Here is a 12,965-nt window from a genome sequence, read left to right as displayed (position 1 = left end):
CAAGGGCAGTGTTGTAATCAGGTGAGGAAAACTGGTTTGACACCTCCCCTGGTTACACAGGGATGTCACTGGTCACAGACTCCCTTTAAAACTATTTCTCTGACTGAACAGAATAAAAGTGAATATCAATGTGAGCTGAGTCTAACTTAACCATATAATTATCTGGAGCAGAAACATTGGGACTACCCAAAGGACTGCTATAAAGATGGCCTTGCTGGTGTATACTACTATGTTATGGTCCGGTTAATAATTTTTTACTATATTCCATAACATTCAATTTTTATTTCAGCGCCATTATGCCAAGTGGAAACTGTTTGGAGGGAAGGATATGTGATGTAATCTATCATAATTTAAATCTGCTCTGTCATCTGACACAATGTTTGGCAGTTCTAGATCCAAATTAAGTTTGGGGTTATTTTTGGTGTTTACTAGACTTCTCCTGGAGAAAAGGTATAGTACTGTCCTTATAGGGATTGAGTTTAGAGCAAGAGCGAGTGAACAATGTGGCTATACTAGAAATAAAGGTGGGGTTTCCTCCATTTTGTGAATTGAGGAAACCTTGTCGAAAAGGACAACATTAGCATTAAAGGGGTTGTCTCATCTGGGACTGATGGCATATTGCTAGGATATGCCATCAAAGTCAGATAGATGTGGGACCGGGATACTATTCTGAAGATAGGTGTAGGTCCCAGAGGTGGACCCACACCTATCGGACATCGGGGGCATATTCTGACAATATGCCACCAATGTTTCAGATGAGACAACCCTTTTAAAGAAGTTTTCCCATGAACAACATGCAACAGATATCCACAGGATAGGTGAGAAATATATGATAGCTGAAACCCCGACCGTTTGTAAGAATGGGGGTCCCAAGATACCTTGTTTGAAATAAGTGGTAGTATCCATACGTGTCCAGTGCTCTATTCACTGTTTATTGGACTGTCTGTGCCTCAGTTCTGCTTACATTGTTGCCATTTTCAAAAGGTGGAGGCACGTTCACATGACACATAAGAAAAAGGGATAGGGCTAGTATGAGCTGGAACCTCCACTTTTTCATGGGCACCATAGCAACAGCATGGCCTTCCAACAATTAATGTTCTTCACTACAGGCATTTAGCTTAGACATGGCTGTGAACTTGTACTCTTTCAGCTTCGGGGAATCACATGCACAATTTTAACAAAGACCTATTGATAAATTTGATCTTTTTTGTTTGATTTATGTCAGTAATTTTATATGTCCATACTCTGGGCCAGCTCCTCGAAAGGTACACATCTGGCAAAACAGATGCAGTGCAGGGCTTTAGTGGGAGGTATCATGCTTCACCCCAGGCTTTGAACTATGCATAGCACTTTGCATCAGGCTTGCCCAGGGTGTCATATATAAAGGTACTGTTACACAGAGGTTTTTTTTGGACTTTTGGGTTTGGCAGAAAATCCTGAGGGCAGATCTGCCACAAAACAATATCCAAAAAACTCTGTGTGGCCGTACCCTAAGGGCTCATGCACACAAACATATTTTTTGTCACAGAGGAGGTTACCTTGTGATGTCGTCTTCTCCTCCTGAAACGTAAAAGTTCCTTGTGCTGACGTGAGACAAAGTTGACAGCTGCATATTCCAACAGGGCAGAAAAGACAAACAGCAAGCAGACTGCCATCCATATATCAATAGCTTTCACATAGGACACCTGCGTAGGAAAAAAACTTTACAAATGCATAGAAAAAATGACATATCACCAACATATTGTATTCACATTGCCTTCCACATAGGGAGCACCAACAACTGGATAAATAAAGAATTTTACCTTTTCTGTAGAGATAATAGAATTCTGTCACTGTAGCAAGTGAATGGGGATGATCTGCAATACCAGATAGAGCCCACTCACAAGAAATTGCCTCCTTTCTACTCCTCAATCTCTCTCTCTTAAAGTGTACCTAAAAGTAATCTGGGTCACTGGACAATAAAGGCCATGGGCCCTTTCTCAAATACTATAGCCATGATGTCATTGGTTTAGGTTAAAGGGGATGTCCAAGTTAATTTTTATTGATGACCTATCCTCAGAATAGATACACTTGTAAAGAAAACCGCAGCACTCTCCAGCCTTGTATATCCAAAGGTTTATTCACCAGCAAAAATGCGACGTTTCGACCTGTGTGGTCTTTTTCAAGCTTGCAGTTCTCAGAGAGAGAGAGAGCAGTAACATTGCTGTGCTCTGTGCTTTCATCTGGATCCTATTCCTCATCCAATTACATTAGATAGTTAGCTCATATATATAACACAGATAGTTAGTGGGAGATAGTGTAGGTTAGATAGTGATATAGTGTAGCTGATAGGTTCCGCTGTCCATACATACATGCTACAGACACAGTGCTGTGATGTCACAACAATACTTAGTAATATCTACTCAGACCTGATAAAATGTGAAGTTTCATGTATTGCGCAAAAAATATGAGCATCATTTGCGCAATGGTGAAAATAATGACTGAATATCATGAATTCTAGAATTCGCTAATTTATTGCGAATTTTATGCAAAAAATTTGCGAAATATTGCGAAAACTAATATTGCCTATGCCGCTCATAACTTGTCATCAATATCAGATTGGCAGGGGTCTGACACCCGGGACGCCAGCTGATCAGCTGTTTGAAGAGAAGGTGCGCGTTGTGCCAGGCTTCCTCCTCTTCATTGTTTACCTGCTCGCCGTCACATCCGTAGCCGTGAGCAGGTGTAGTTACAACTCCACCGTCCCATCCATTTCAATGGGACAGCTCCTTCCTATACACTTGTATAGGAACATGCCATCCCATTGAAATGAATGTGATGGCTTAGGTGTAATTACACCTGCTCACCACTGTGGATGTGACGCAGGGTGTCGGACCCTTGAGTACAGGTCATCAATAAAAATAACTTAGACAACCCCTTTAACAAAATGCATTTGAGGAGCAGTGTTGCCACAGGGACCCTTAGGCCCTACTCTAATGCCCCAATGATTATTCTGGCCCTGATCTCTGGGTACTGATTTCTGTGTCACAGATGGGTATAACCAATATGAATGCATCACAAGTCTATATGTTAACTAGCAAAGCTACCCCCACATCTATGGTTCTTAGATTGGAGTTCAGGAATTGAACTATACTCCTCTCTGGAATGTGGGTCCATAGCTCTTCATGTATGTTTCCTCTCCTTCTAAATGAGGCATACATACATAAAGAGCACATTTTGAAACAAAAAATATTGGTAAGTGTAAGTATGATGTTCTAGCTATAATGTCCCCTTGTACTAAATACATATATAAATACACAATGTAATCAAATGCTACAAATATACAAATTGTATGTATTATACACCCCTGACATGAATAGTGAGTAAAATAAATAGACACTGTCCAGCACCCCCAATGCATGTTTCTTACCAGCTTCAGTCTGGGATCCAATTTTTTTGGGGGATGCTTATGCTAGGACCATTTTTCCTTTTTAGGTTTCTAAAACTCATATGTGCCCTATTATTTTACCAATGTTTATATATTCCCAGAAAGCCGATTCCTACGAACACCAGTATTTTTTTTATCATGTTCTTCATTCAGCTGTTGCTTCTACCATTAACTTAGTTAAGTGGATTTGCAATATAAAAACTTACCTCAACCCTATTCAACAACCAAGACTGTTAGGGTCCATTCACACGTCTGCAAAATGGGTCTGCAAAGTTGCGGAACGGGTTCAGACTCATTCATTTTCAATGGGGCCGGAATGTGCTGTCCGCATCCGCATTTGCGGATCCGCACTTCTGCATCCATGCTTCCGTTTGTGGAATGCGGACAGCACATTCCGGCCCAATTGAAAATAAATGGGTCTGCACCCGTTCCGCAAAATTGCAGAATGAATGTGGACCCATTTTGCGGACATGTGAATGGACCCTTCTAGTCATTTTAAAGGTTGTACTATTGTTGGCCACTATTTTCTTTTTTTTAATAATATGCATTATGGCTTCTATATTGAAACTCGCAACAAAACTTATTAACCTCCTTCCAGAAGTAGCCAACCTACGTTTGTGGGCCTCAAATATAGTCCCGAACTTCTTCCGAGGGTCTTGCAATAAAATTAAACCTCTCAATTAAAGTACTGGAATACCACAAACAGACCATGGGCAATGATTTTTTCAGTTCTTCTTATTGTTGGCTGTCTAATCACAATTTTGTATAACTGATAAAACCTCTTTGAGATGACCACCCCAATTGCGTTGAAAAATAGTATTCTAGAAGTGTGGTCCTCTCATGGGAGGTGACCAGAATATGTATAATATGATGGAACTGGAAATCTGTGAAATATGGTCTACTTGAAAGAATGGTCTTCTCAAATAGGTGGTCCGGTGGAGATCACTGTATTTACCTAAAAATCTTATCAATAAAACTACGAATCTTGGTAAGTTCTACACTTGCCTTATCAAGAACTTGAAAGAACACAGATCCTCCTGCACTGAGAAAAGGTGATAACCATGAGTGCCCACAACACATGAAAGGAAACAATGAAAGTCGATGACTGAAATAAGAAGAATGACATGAGAAAGAATTAAAATGACCTTGAACAATGACATGACACTGAAATTTGACTACATGGGAATAAGGTAAGGGGAATGATAAATATAAAAATGTATGCAGTTACATGAAAACATGAAAAAACTGAATGAACTTCTTATCTATTAACCATTTGAAGACCAATCCAATTGTGACCACAGCATCTTTTTCATTTTTGCATCACCACTTTCCTTCAGTGATACCTTTTTATTTTTATGTCTATGTAGCTTATATAGTTTAGGCCTTGTTTTTGAGAGGTCAAGTTGTCGTTTTTTTACTGTAGAGTTAAAGTTAACATTTAATGTATACTAATTTATTATAATGGCCGAATAAATGAAAAAAATAATGATGTCAGTTATTTTTTATTTTTTTTATGCCATTTACCTTAATTGACAAAATAACTTTAGTCTGGGCACTAATTGTAGTGACAAAAGTGTTAATCACAGCTGTCCTCCAGCATCCGATGTGCTCCTCCTAGTCATTATTGCATACATATATATAAGGATGATATGATTGTATGTAATTCTGCAAAAAAGGGTTAAAGACTATTCCTGCCTAAAATTTAAGAAATCTCCAGTCTTCTGATGTCCTTTTTTATGAAATTTCCAAAACTTCTACTTAACCATCCCATAGTTATATTTCTCTTCTTCTTGATTTCCAAGATTAACAAGATGTCTGCCATTGAAACAAGCACTTGTTTGTTGTCACTGAGTTTTGCAAGACTCCTAAATGACAATTCTATTTTAACGTTCAGCACTATGTAGGTGGCTGATGTATCAATGCAATGCCAGGCAGATTGGACATTGAGATATCATAAATGCTGCAGCCCTTGTGGTAGCCATTAAATGTGGTCACTTTTTTAAAGCAGAAATATTTAGCTTAGAAATATTGGAATAGTTTTTAAACTTTGCAAAAGAGTACATCTCAAGGTTTTTCTGATAAAGGTGAAAATCTAAAGAGGGCAAACTTCCCACTGTGTTCTACCACCTGGTTCTTCACAATTTCCCAAAGAACTTCCCAGATACTCCAAGCATCATTAAATATGTTGTCAACATTAGCAAAGTCCACCAAAAATTATCTAAGGTTTATATCCAGCTTAATTTAGCCTTCAATTACATACAGTTATTGGGGTGTGGGCCTCCACCAAATTTGATGTGATCTTGGTTTTGATTTAAGGTGGAAACACTAAAACTTCTTTAAAAAGTTGGAAAGTGGAGCTATAGTTACTGTATATTAGAATGCTAAGTAACAATTTTATTCTGTAATATTCATCTTTACTTCCATTCAGCTCCAGGTATAAGATACTACTTAATAAAGGAAATAACATACATAATGTTTCTTCATAAACTATAAACACGTGTCCAACCTCATGCACTTCTTTCGGTACATTATCAATTCAATACAACTATTGCTTGATATAAAAGATACAAATAAATTGTTTAAGTGATCCAGTTGTGTCTGATCTGGAATGGGCATATAACTCATGTTTTCTACAGTACAAACCTTTGGTAGAGATGCTCGAGATCCAGAACTTTGAGTAGTCATGGTCAGCACAGTAGTGATGCCAAGACCAACTCTGGCAGGGGCTGCATCCATGTTGATCCAGAAGGACACCCAAGAGAGAATGACAATAAGCAAGCTGGGAATGTACATTTGAATTAGATAATAACCCATCTGTCTTTCCAAGTGGAAGCGAGCTTCAATACAAGTGAATTTTCCTTGGATTTAAAAAAAGAATGAGGTTAGGAAATTGGTTTAGAGAATTTACCACTAAGTAAGGGTTAAATGCTCAGTTAGAGAAATATTGGTGAACCTTTACATGTTTGTGATAAAAATTATTGTACTAATTGTAGTCTTCAACAAGAGACTAAAAGGGGTTGTCCAGTTTCTACAACCTTCAACTGTGATTGCAAGCAGCCCCACAGACAAGATAACTATGTTCGATTTGGCTAAAATAAGTAGTTCCTAGTAGAGATGAGTGAATCAATTCATAAGATTGTAGTAGGGTCCTCCACCTATAATGAGGTGTCCACAGAGGACACTTTCAGAGAGCGGCACATTAACATTCCCTGCACCAGCAGTGGAAGCAGAGCCCATTTGTTTGCACTACTATTTGGAGTAGCAGTACAGGCGCAAGACTGCCACGACCGGGCGAGATGTCTGGCCATGTCAATCAAGTGGCAGAGGGAACATCCTCAGCTTTGGGCACACGCTGTCACAGCTGCAAAACCTTGCATGATGAGACGAATTTAATTCTTATAAATCGATTCTCTCATCTCTAGTCCCAAGCTTAAAACAATTGTATAAGTGAGAAAGTCCCAGCAGCCGCTGTTTAGTCTCAGTAGACTTTTATTTTTCAATTGTTGAAAAAGGCTAGGAAGGGCCAAAACGCATCCTGTATTCTATTTGCTGAATAAATTGAAATAAAAGTCTACTGAGACTACACAGCGGCTGCTGGGATCTTCTTTACAATATACGTTGGATTTATCCCTTCCTGCTGCAGCGCTACAAGTGGTCGCGTGCTGAGCAACTTCCTTATGGTTGTCTGTGAGAATGTCAGGAGCGTTCTTTGTTACATGTAAATGACAAATGTTTTTCGCAGATTCAAAAAATCTGATTTCTATAGAAAATCTTGAATCCTATGCAATTCGTTCATAGCTTATTATAGTCAAACATACAGTCAGGTCCATAAATATTGGGACATCAACACAATTCTAACATTTTTGGCTCTATACACCTCCACAATGGATTTGAAATAAAACTAACAAGATGTGCTTTAACTGCAGACTGTCAGCTTTAATTTGAGGGTATTTATATCCAAATCAGGTGAACGGTGTAGGAATTACAACAGTTTGCATATGTGCCTCCCACTTGTTAAGGGACCAAAAGTAATGGGACAATTGGCTTCTCAGCTGTTCCATGGCCAGGTGTGTGTTATTCCCTCATTATCCCAATTACAATGAGCAGATAAAAGGTCCAGCGTTCATTTCAAGTGTGCTATTTGCATTTGGAATCTGTTGCTGTCAACTCTCAAGATGAGATCCAAAGAGCTGTCACTATCAGTGAAGCAAGCCATCATTAGGCTGAAAACAACACAACAAACCCATCAGAGAGATAGCAAAAACATTAGGCGTGGCCAAAACAACTCTTTGGAACATTCTTAAAAAGAAGGAACGAACCGGTGAGCTCAGCAACACCAAAAGACCCGGAAGACCACAGAAAACAACTGTGGTGGATGACCAAAGAATTCTTTCCCTGGTGAAGAAAACACCCTTCACAACAGTTGGCCAGATCAAGAACACTCTCCAGGAGGTAGGTGTCGGGCAATATTATCTGCTCATATTCAACCAAATGCTTCAGAACTCATTGGACGGCGCTTCACAGTGCGGATGGACAATGACCCAAAGCATACTGCAAAAGCAGCCAAAGAGTTTTTTAAGGGAAAGAAGTGGAATGTTATGCCATGGCCAAGTCAATCACCTGACCTGAATCCGATTGAGCATGCATTTCACTTGCTGAAGACAAAACTGAAGGAAAAATGCCCCAAGAACAAGCAGGAACTGAAGACAGTTGCAGTAGAGGCCTGGCAGAGCATCACCAGGGATGAAACCCAGCGTCTGGTGATGTCTATGCGTTCCAGACTTCAGGCTGTAATTGACTGCAAATGATTTGCTACCAAGTATTAAAAAGTGAAAGTTTGATTTATGATTATTCTGTCCCATTACTTTTGGTTCCTTAACAAGTGGTAGGCACATATGCAAACTGTTGTAATTCCTACACCGTTCACCTGATTTGGATGTAAATACCCTCAAATTAAAGCTGACAGTCTGCAGTTAAAGCACATCTTGTTCGTTTCATTTCAAATCCATTGTTGTGGTCTATAGAGCCAAAAATGTTAGAATTGTGTCGATGTCCCAATATTTATGGACCTGACTGTATGTGGAAAGAGAAGATTTTTTGGATATATCAGTCGATTATGCACTTCAATACAACTGTATATAAAAAGCAATTCATCTGCAGTCAATAGCGGACATATATTACTGTATGTCTATCTATATGCTTAATCCACAAAATGCAAACACGAGCACATCAGGAACCTTCCCTTACTTAAATGATAAAGGAAAGAAGTTTTATGAATGTTTCTTCATGACTTAAAGAGGTTGCCCAGTGTAGAAAACCCAATTTCATACACCTTTTTAGAGCTTTCTAAGTTAATAATGGGGACTTATATATTCTTGTATCTTCATTGATTAGCCACCTTAGCAAATGGTTACAAAAAAGATCTCTCTTCTTCTGAAGAACCTGTCATGTCCTACATTAAAAAGTCAAATCATCTAGTTGCTAGGTTTCCCCATAGATTACAGCAGAGGATACTTTGTGATCACATTATTTTATAAGGATCCTTATAATTTGTTGGGATTGTCAAATGCAGACAATCCATTTAAGAACACCATCTTTTTTGATACACCACAAATTGGGATTCATCCCTCTCCCTAAAAATTACCCCAGTATGATTTTTTTGGGTTAAACACACACCTGCTGCCAACCCCCAAAAAACTAAACAAACAGGTGACGGATACTGATTCCCCTTTTTTTAACTATACATTTCCTAGCAAAGTATCACAATTTCCCTACCACCAAGTTTTATTTCTAGAATTGTCCACTAGCATTAGTGCCCCAAGATTACAAGGTCTAGGATCTAACAGAACCCTTATTTGGCAAATCTTGGTGATACTATCAATCACTTCCTCCCAAAATTTTCATTGGACTCACAGAGCATAATGTAAAAAAAAAAGTAATACTTTTTATGTAAATTTTTTGGGGTGGACAGAATTGCGTAGTTTACCTCACATTTTTGCCCTTCCAAACAAAAAAATACCAATGGATGCCTACCTAACGGATCCAGCAAATGGAAACATTAAGCACATACTAAAAATGTGGTGTCAAAACACTCTTCAGTTCAACAAATACAATATGTAGCACTAGTAACCATAAAAATGTGAGACGCCTGTCAGCGTATGATCGTTGCTAGTGGGGATGAGGGTGACAGGGTACTTCCCTTCATATATGCTGGGAGAGTCCAGTTACGAAACTTTTGTGGGATACTGTGTTTAAGGAATTTAAATGTATCTCTGGCCTAGATCTTTCTCCCGTTCCTGGACTAACTATGTTTTTTTTGGGTCTTAAACAAATAGCAGACTTTGCTAGAACTCTACTAGGTCTCTTCCTTCTAGATACTATGATCACTAGGAAGTAGAAAACCAGATCTTCCTTTTCAGCTGCAGAACTTTTGGCACATGTGGACTTCTACGAATTGAAAAAAGCTGTTGCATACAGAGTAGGACCCTCTACTCAGTTTAAATATCATTGACGATTGTGGACTTCCTCTCCATTTGACTTGTAAAGTCCAAGACCTACCCATAATTTCACCCAGGCAGCCCCCCTGATGTTAGCATCAGAGCATTTCATGCTCCGATGCTCTCCCTTGCCCTGCGCTGGATCGTGCAGGGCAAGGGCTCTTTTATTTACAATAACACACTGCCGGGCGGAGGCTTCCACCCAGCAGTGTGCTCGGTGACGTCACGACTCTTATGGGCAAGCTTTAGCGCTGCCCTAGCTGTTTTACAGGCTAGGGCAGCACTAAAGCCCGCCCATCCGTGCCAGTGACATCACCGGGCTCACTGCTGGGCGGAAGCCTCCACCTGGCAGCCCCATGGACCTAGGTCATCAATAGTAAAAACCGGACAACACTTTTAAAGCATTGCTAGTATCTGCAATCTTCCTCCCATTTTTCTTTGCGTGTACTTACTTGGGTGTGTAAAGGGCCCTTTACACTGCTTGATGTTTGGGCAGATTATCGTTAACAAGCTTTCATATGGACAATCGCGATAATCTGCCTGTGTAAAGGTGCCGCCAATTACCCAATGAATGAGTTTGTTCATTGGGTAATAGGATCATTCGTGCAGTCACCTAAATCATTGTTTGCCGGCAATAGATCGTACTGTCTAAACAGCACTCTGCTGCTGGCAAACAATGATTCTGTATGGCGACGAGCGATGGCATTAGCAATGGCTCCTCCCCATACTGTGGAGGAGATCGCTGCATGTAAATGCAGCTTTCTCCTCCACCGATGAGCAAGTAATTGTCAGAAAGGAACACTTCCTTCCCGACAATCGCTTGCTACATTGAGACATATAAAGGGGCCTTAAGTCACTTGTATTATTGTTTCTAAAAACTTTCTATAAAAATTGATATTTAAAAAAACAAACAAATATGTAGTCTGAATGGATTTAAAATTATTGAAACACTACTAGACACAGGCCAATTTGGGAACATAGTAATTCGACCCACCGACTTGTTAAATGACATGGTGTATTGTCTTACCAGTATTGTAGTGTTTAGTACAATAGCGTAGATCCTTCTCTTCTTTCAAGATAAACTGTGGCAAGGTGAGTCCGTCTGCTACCTGCACGGCACCCACCTCCTCCCACTCAAATATAAGATCATTCATAGTGTAACCAACTGTGTAGAGATAAATTCGTTTCAGATGTAGTTGTGTCAAACATGATGCAAACAGAAGACTGAATCATTTGTATTTCTCCATGAGCATTTTGCTTTGCTTTGCTTATTTTTTGGAAATTTTCAGTGAAACAGGAATATCAGCTGTTCTACTTGGAGAACATTACACCTTATAGTCCACTTAATTCCTGTAAAGTCAAATAATAGTCACATAACTAAAACTATTAATTAATCTTTTATTGACCACCAATATCTTTTGTATGGCGGTCACGAAGCTGCCTTAGGCCCCTTTCACACGGGCGAGAATTCCCCACGGGTGCAATGCGTGAGGCGAACGCATTGCACCCACACTGATTCCGGACCCATTCCCTTCAATGGGGCTGTGTAGATCATGTTCTATATTCTGCGTTTTAAACGCAACGCAGGCCCCACAGAAATGAACGGGGCTGCGTGAAAATTGCAAGCATCCGCAAGCAAGTGCGGATGCGGTACAATTTTTACGCATGGTTGCTAGGAGATGATAGGGATGAGCAACCCCGGACCCCATTAAAGTCTATTCACTGTATTATTTTCCTTTATAACATTGTTATAAGGAAAAATAATAGCATTCTTAATACAGAATGCTTAGTAAAATGTGCCTTGAGGGGTTAAAAAATAAATAAAAAATTAACTCCACTCATCCACTAGATCGCGCAGCCGGCATCGTCTTCTTTCTTCTTTTTTTAGGACCTGCAAATGGACCTTTGATGAATTAATCATCCTTCTATCTTCTATCTTCATTCAGCAGGACCTGTGCTGAAGTCACCACGCTCACCATGTGGTGAGCGTGATTACGTCATCAAAGGTCCTTTTGCAGGTCCTGAAAGAAGAAGAAAGAAGACGATGCCGATTGCGCGATCTAGTGGATGAGGTGAGTTCATTTTTTATGGGTCTTGGGATGTGACAATGCAAAAAGATTTTCTCCTTTTTAAAAAAAGGTTTTTATTGCACAAAAATAGAATAACAAAAAAATTAATAAATGTATCTGGTGTCACTGTAATCATACTGACCCAGAGAATAAAGTTATCATGTTATTTATGCCGAAAAATGAACGCCGCAAACGTAAGAACTCAGTACTGTTGTTCTTTCCCATCTCCCTCCCAGAAAGAGTTAATAGAAGTTAATCAGTAAGTTATGTCTAGCCCAAAATGGTGCCGCTAAAATCTACAACTTGTCCTGCAAAAAAAAAAGCCCTCAAACGGCTATATAGACAGAAAAATAAAACATTTAGGGCCCATTCACAGATCCGCAATTTCGTTCCGCATTTTGTGGAACGGAATTGCGGACCCATTCATTTCTATGGGGCAGCACGATGTGATGTGCTGCCCGGATCCGGAATTGCGGATCCGCACTTCCGGGTCCGCAATTCCGTTCCCGAAAAAAATAGAACATGTCCTATTCTTGTCCGCAATTGCGGACAAGAATAGGCTTTTTCTATTAAGTGCTGGCGATGTGCGGTCCGCAAAATGCGGAACGCACATCGCCGATGTCCGTGTTTTGCGGATCCACGGATACGTGGATCCGCAAAACACACACGGACATGTGAATGGGCCCTTAGACGTCTTGGAAAGCGACAATAAGAAAAAAAAAAAAAAAAAAGCTTGGTCAATAAGGCCCAAAACAGCCTGGTCATTTAAGGCTACTTTCACACTAGCGTTTTGGCTTTCCGCTTGTGAGATCTGTTCAGGGCTCTCAAAAGCGGTCCAAAATGGATCAGTTTTTACCTAATGCATTTTGCTTCAGTCACCATTCCGCTCTGGAGGCGGACACCGTTTTTCTGTCCGCCTGACGAAGCGGAGCCAAACTGAGCCATCCTGGCACACAATGCAAATCAATGGGG

At 39.9% G+C, this 12,965-nt stretch overlaps 1 protein-coding gene across 1 annotated transcript in view; it reads right to left on the bottom strand.

Annotated features, from left to right (window-relative positions):
* GLRA1 (glycine receptor alpha 1) overlaps positions 1-12,965 on the bottom strand; it is a gene marked incomplete at its 5' end in the record, with an annotated part of 107,108 nt that overhangs the window by 43,999 nt on the left and 50,144 nt on the right. The window contains 3 exons of the mRNA XM_040436838.1: positions 1,539-1,685; positions 6,071-6,285; positions 10,952-11,089. Of these exons, the coding sequence (XP_040292772.1) occupies positions 1,539-1,685; positions 6,071-6,285; positions 10,952-11,089 (500 nt within the window). The remainder of the gene's footprint in view (positions 1-1,538; positions 1,686-6,070; positions 6,286-10,951; positions 11,090-12,965) is intronic.

This window comes from Bufo bufo, chromosome 1 (assembly GCF_905171765.1).
Source record: "Bufo bufo chromosome 1, aBufBuf1.1, whole genome shotgun sequence".
NCBI classification, from domain to species: Eukaryota; Metazoa; Chordata; class Amphibia; order Anura; family Bufonidae; genus Bufo; species Bufo bufo.
Note: the sequence above shows the minus strand (reverse complement) of the source record. Positions and strands in the feature narration are given on the sequence as shown.